General features: G+C 33.5%; 1 protein-coding gene across 1 annotated transcript; it reads right to left on the bottom strand.

Annotated features, from left to right (window-relative positions):
- Positions 1-3,223: 3,223 nt before the first annotated feature.
- On the bottom strand, positions 3,224-3,793 carry LOC134259479 (uncharacterized). Its single transcript, XM_062742057.1, has one exon. It carries the CDS (start codon positions 3,791-3,793, stop codon positions 3,224-3,226), a length of 570 nt encoding a protein of 189 aa, XP_062598041.1.
- Between the last annotated feature and the right edge of the window lie 1,922 nt (positions 3,794-5,715).

Genomic DNA, 5,715 nt, shown 5'->3' with positions numbered 1-5,715 from the left:
TTGTGTTTTTATGTCGTTTGTTTGTTGTTAAACATCCCTCTCAGGAATTTTTCACTCATATTAAGGCACCACAAATTGAAAACTTTTAAAATTGATAAATTAGCACTCGCTTATTAATCAAAAGCACATAATATGTTTTCTTGTTATTAAAAGTAGTGCAGCCTGTGAAACTTTGAATGGTAATACATACTGCGACTACTAGTATATATTTTAGTCATTTTAGTCATTTTAGTCATTTTAGTGGAATTTGTCATAAATATTGAATAGAATCTGAAAATTGTAAAAAATACTAATTTAAACATTGTCGTTCGTCGACTTTATCAACTGAAAAATGCTGAACAGTTTTTCCGAATAAAATTATAAATTTTATTCCATGTTTTCATTTCACTGCAAAAATCTGTATTTAGATCAGTGTGTCTCAAATCTAATTAAACTAACATTAAAAATCTTCGGGATATGACAGTACATCATCCACTAACAGAAAAAAATTAAAGTGTTTTTTTATGATAAAGCTGTCAAAGTATTCAGTTGGAATTTGTACCTCAATGTGAAAGTTTGATGTTAGGTGGTACATATGGTGTCCATGCACATTTTTATTAATGAATAATATCTAATAAAAGATATCATAATAGAAAAGATAATCATTATATACTGAAAGGAAAAAGAAACGCATATTTTACTTTTAAATTAAATTAAAACTATTATTTCGAAAAAATTTTCCAGTATTGTTATCAAAAATTTTAATTAATCTTTAATCTACAAGTTACCAAAATCTTGTGTGACTTTGACTGATGATTCCTGAGTTATTGAAATTGATATGTCGATACCCCCCGAAGTTAAAATAAAAATTCTCATCATCTCCCTTGCACATTGGTAACAGCCTTGATTTTCCTGTGCATTGAGTTCACCAGAGCATTTATCTTTCTCATTTGATTATTATTCACCTCTTCCGACAATAGTCTTAATGGTTGATAGAAGCTGTATTATTCCAAAGCCAACAAATCCAACCCCCCGCCAAAGTGCCACGAATTTCATTTTAGGATAGAATTTACAGAATCCAGCTGGTTTGGTACACGTGAATGTTTGTGAAAAAGTCTCGACAAACACTGGCTACATTTTCCGAGTATGAACATGCTAAAAACATTACGCACACTACGCGTACGTGTGCGCGTGAGAGTAAAATCGACGTAAAAGTTGCCAAGCTTGCAGACCAAATTAGAGCAGAGAATTTCTGTCAATTTTAGGGTGAAAATATTGGTATGATAGTTTGCTGCATAAATATCGGTTTCAGTGATAATACCTTGACAACAACCGAGGTGACATGATGAAAAGCCCTGTCTTGATGTGACGTTGTTACGCGTCAACGTCACCGCCATGGTTGGTTGGAAACCTTTTAATTTACTCTCTGACAACTGAAAAACCTTTTTTTGTTGAAAAGTTTAAAACAAACTGCACAGCAACATCTTGTTGCCTTTTTATTCACTGACGCAATTCAATTACTGGAACCAGTGTAACTTCCGTCAGCCATACCATGATTGCACGAAATTTATACTGATTTCAAATGCGGAAAACGATGTCTATAACTCCAATGCATCGATTAGCACCACAAAATGTGATCATAAAATTGTCATCATCAACATGCACGTCTTTTTGGCTTTTTATCATTTCCCCTACGTGACGCCATACATTTCATGGTTGAGTAATTTTGACCAGCAATTTTAATGCACAGTAATCAAAATACACATTTGACCAATTTTCATAATTTTCGGCATATGGTTAAATATATTTTGCTATTATGCTATTATGCGTTTCTTTTTCCTTTCAGTAAACATTAACACAATCAAGATATGTAGTCACTAATACCTTGCTTATGATGTATGTTTATGACACAATTATAATCACTGGAGATTCTTGTACACTTTCAGTATGATGGTGGTTAATTGTCCCACATAGAGATTGTTCTCATCATCCACACAAACACAACGGGGAAATCCTACCCCTTGTTGTTGTGTGAGAAAAAGAGATCGTTCTGACCAAGGAGGTGAACAGAGTCACTGACACCATCACACATTAGAATGTGGCCGAGGACATTAGTGCAGATTCCAAATGGACAGAACTCTGACTTCTGACCTACGCAGGAAAACATGTATTTTCCGGATTTATTCACTACCACAACTGAACTACTAATGTTTGATGTACAGATATCTCCATTGATGTTTTCTGTGATGTAGTGGGGTGTTCCATAGAGTCCCTGTCCTTTGTCATCCTTCTGTATGTTCTGTAGTTCTTTTCCTGTCTTGTTGTACCTGGTGACTTAAGCCTCTCCACCCTTGTCCATCCCAACCAGTAAGTCCCCGTTAATAAGGGATGAGTGTACGCTGAATGGCTTCCAATCTCCAGTTTTAATGAATTGAGTGATATTGTTATCGTGTGTTATCTTATTGCTGACTTTCTTGTCTTTGTATGTAAGGATCAGATTCCCATCCCGTGTAACTGTATGGTAGCCTACAGATTTAGTTGGGCTCATTGCTCGTAGAACGATGCCCGGTTACAGCGACGGTGAGCAACAGGAAATACTGTTTCTTCACCGCCAAACTGAGTTTACGAGTAAAAATATAGTACGTACGCCCAGTCGCTGTTGAGAAAAATAAAATCAATTCAAACTCCGTAAGAATTAGTAAATTGAATATTTTTATCAAAATATTAAATTGTTTAATATTTTTCCTGGCTCATTTGACTAATATTTTAAAAAGCATTTCAAACGCTGCGAAAGGATGTCACCATGTATCAATGTCTGCGTCATATTCTATATATAAAGGTTGTACTATCAGGCTAACACAAATGCGGGGAACATCATTAATGACTTGATGCAAAACTCCTTGCTGAGGACACAACAATGCAGAGTCGTTTGATCTTAATTAATCTTGCTGCATCTGTGTGTATTTACTTCTGTTTGTATATAAAACCGTTACCCGAAACGATACATGTGATAAATATTTTACGCTGTTAAACTCTAGCTATATTTTATTGAATGTTTAAAACTTTTTAATACTAAACATGCCATTGATTATCTTCTGTATCACATTCCCCTGTAGATCTGTTTCGACAAGATTACCTTCTTCATCACTGCGCCAGAGTCTGTCTGCTTGATCTAGTGATACATGGTATAAATAATCAAAGCCTGGTACATTGAACTCCCTGACCTTGGTGTTTCTTTTCAGGTTTATTTTTCTTTTTCTTTCATCTCCTTAAGTGTAGATTTCATCTCTGTATTGTAGACACTTTCAATGGGACGTATTTCTCTATTCTCTGATTTAGTGTTAGGGACATGTGTTTTACCAAGTAATTTGGCGACATCACATTTGTTGTATTGACCAGCAGTAAATCCTGGTGTGACTGGTTTTGATGTCTTTGGTATGGATCGAATTTTTGGCTTCTTCTTAAACATTAATTTCTGGGGTTCTGTAAAGGAAAAGCATTCTTGGAACTCTTTGACAAGATTATGAAGATAAGTGATGTAATCATCCAAAGTCTTGTCTTGGGTGTTCAGATTTTCTAGCAGTGAATGCTCTATTTGGTCTATCTGCCTCATGTTCTCAGATACGACAGTGTCCACCAGACTTTTCAGGGTTTCACCTTCAGTCTTCATGGCTGTTCTGATGTTGCTCATGTTCTGTTTAATTTCTGTTGAATCTTTTTTTATTTCTTTCTGTAAACTTTCTGATGTAGGAATAAAGTACTCGTGAATTTTAAAGATTTCTTCTTGAAAGGCTTCGTATTTTTCAGCATACATTGTTTCCAGATCAAAAAATAAATGCCCCCGATGCTCTCTTTGTGTGACACATTTGGAACACACTGAATCTTGGCATTCTTCACAGAGCTGGGGTGGATCTCACATTTCTCCACAGGAAGCTGTCTTTTGCGTTGCCGGTAAAGAACCACCTCATGCTTTTTCTGTTTTTGGATTTTTCAGATGTTCTTCTTTACATTGTTTACACAATTTTAAATAGCAATTGTTACAATAGAACTCACAGTTTCTTCCACATTCTTCAATATCACACTCTAAAAAATGCTGGCCTTTGGGAGGAAAATCCATTTTTGATAATGCATCTATAAATGATAATTGATAACTCGTCAAAAATTATAAGAAAATAGGTATTACGAATTCTCAATTATAAAATAATATATTTTCACAATTATGCATTATTTTATACATGTATTAACTAAATTATCTTTTTCTAAACAACAGGTACATATTCGTCTTTTTAAAAGTAAATATTTTCATGCACTGTATGTAAAAATCAGATAACGTTTTTCCTCGAGCAAACTAACACAATCTCTAGATACTGTCTAAACTGACCTTAACCTCCATCCCCCTAAAATGTCCTTTAAAAAAGTCATACAATTTTACGTGTAACTGTGTCCTATTTGTGTGAAATAAATTTTCAACTTTTCTGTTAGAATGTTGGGAATTTAAAACATCTGTTTCTCTTTTCATACGAATGAAATCGAAGCAAACAGAAATGTGAAACGGACCGATAAACGGACAAAAAGACAGGGACAAAGGAGTCGTTCGACAATTAGACAGACATCCAGACAGTTAATGAGATTCTTTATTATATTAGTATTATATTATTGTAGCTTTCGTTTTTGAGGGGCTGTGAAAATCTTTAAAGGTATGTACCGTTTTAATTTATACCGAAACATCCGTGAATCAACAAATCCTAATTCATAAAAGTAAATTATAATAAAAATACATACTAACAGCTATTTAATCAATAATCTATTAATGACTTTGCTGACTGACTTTGGAATGTCAGGACAAAAATGCTCAGGTGAGACTTGAACGAGATATGTAATTTATACTTCTTGGTTGTAGATAAAAATAGATTTCGATTTAAATACTGACATACAAATTATCATACACATTACTGTTGAAGGGCACCTTTAGTGGAATATTTTCTTTTCACTATTCAATAAAAATAACTTACATGAACCTTGCTTTCTAGCGAAACATACGAGGGTGAAAGCAGCAAACACTGTCTTATCAGCTGTGGAATACGATGGCTGATATTAGCCTGTACATATACTGACTGCTGTTGAAATTTGTACATTTAAAATGTACATTGACATGTACATTTTGCAATGACAGTGCACACTCTGTGCTCTTAACTTTTGTCTGTACATGGACAAAATGGCAATGACAGTGCACATTTTGTGCTCTTAACCTTTGTATGTACATATTAAGCGAATTCCATAAACGGATTTCTACAGCTTTTTAACTCCTCTAATGAAGAATTTGTTTATTTTTAATGATATATAACACAAACATTTTGATCAAAGAGCAAGTATCTCTTTTTCCCCTCTTTTAAGAATACAATAAAATGTAGTTGGTTCGCTCGGCCAAACAACGTCATTCGTTTTGGATATTGTAAATTTTATAAGTTTAAGTGTAAATAGATATAATAAAGGATAGTTTTAGAAATATTAATGAGTATTCTCACTGTGAAAGTTTTTGAGAAACTTTTACGTTGTCGGGAGATTTTAGCAATTTTTATTCAATATTTTTCCTTCGAAAATTAAAAAAAAAAAATTCTTTTCTGTGAATTACATGTAAGAGATTTTTTTTTGCAATTTATCTTGAAAAATTTGTATATTTAGAATTGATTGGGAAAACTTTCATTTGTTTACACACAATTATGAATTTTATTTACC

Source organism: Saccostrea cucullata, unplaced genomic scaffold (genome assembly GCF_032062105.1).
Source record: "Saccostrea cucullata isolate Sc308-1 unplaced genomic scaffold, CSIRO_AGI_Scuc_v1 ctg12807, whole genome shotgun sequence".
In the NCBI taxonomy this organism is placed as follows: Eukaryota; Metazoa; Mollusca; class Bivalvia; order Ostreida; family Ostreidae; genus Saccostrea; species Saccostrea cuccullata.
The sequence above is the reverse complement of the archived record's forward strand: the minus strand, read 5'-3'. Positions and strand labels throughout refer to the sequence as shown.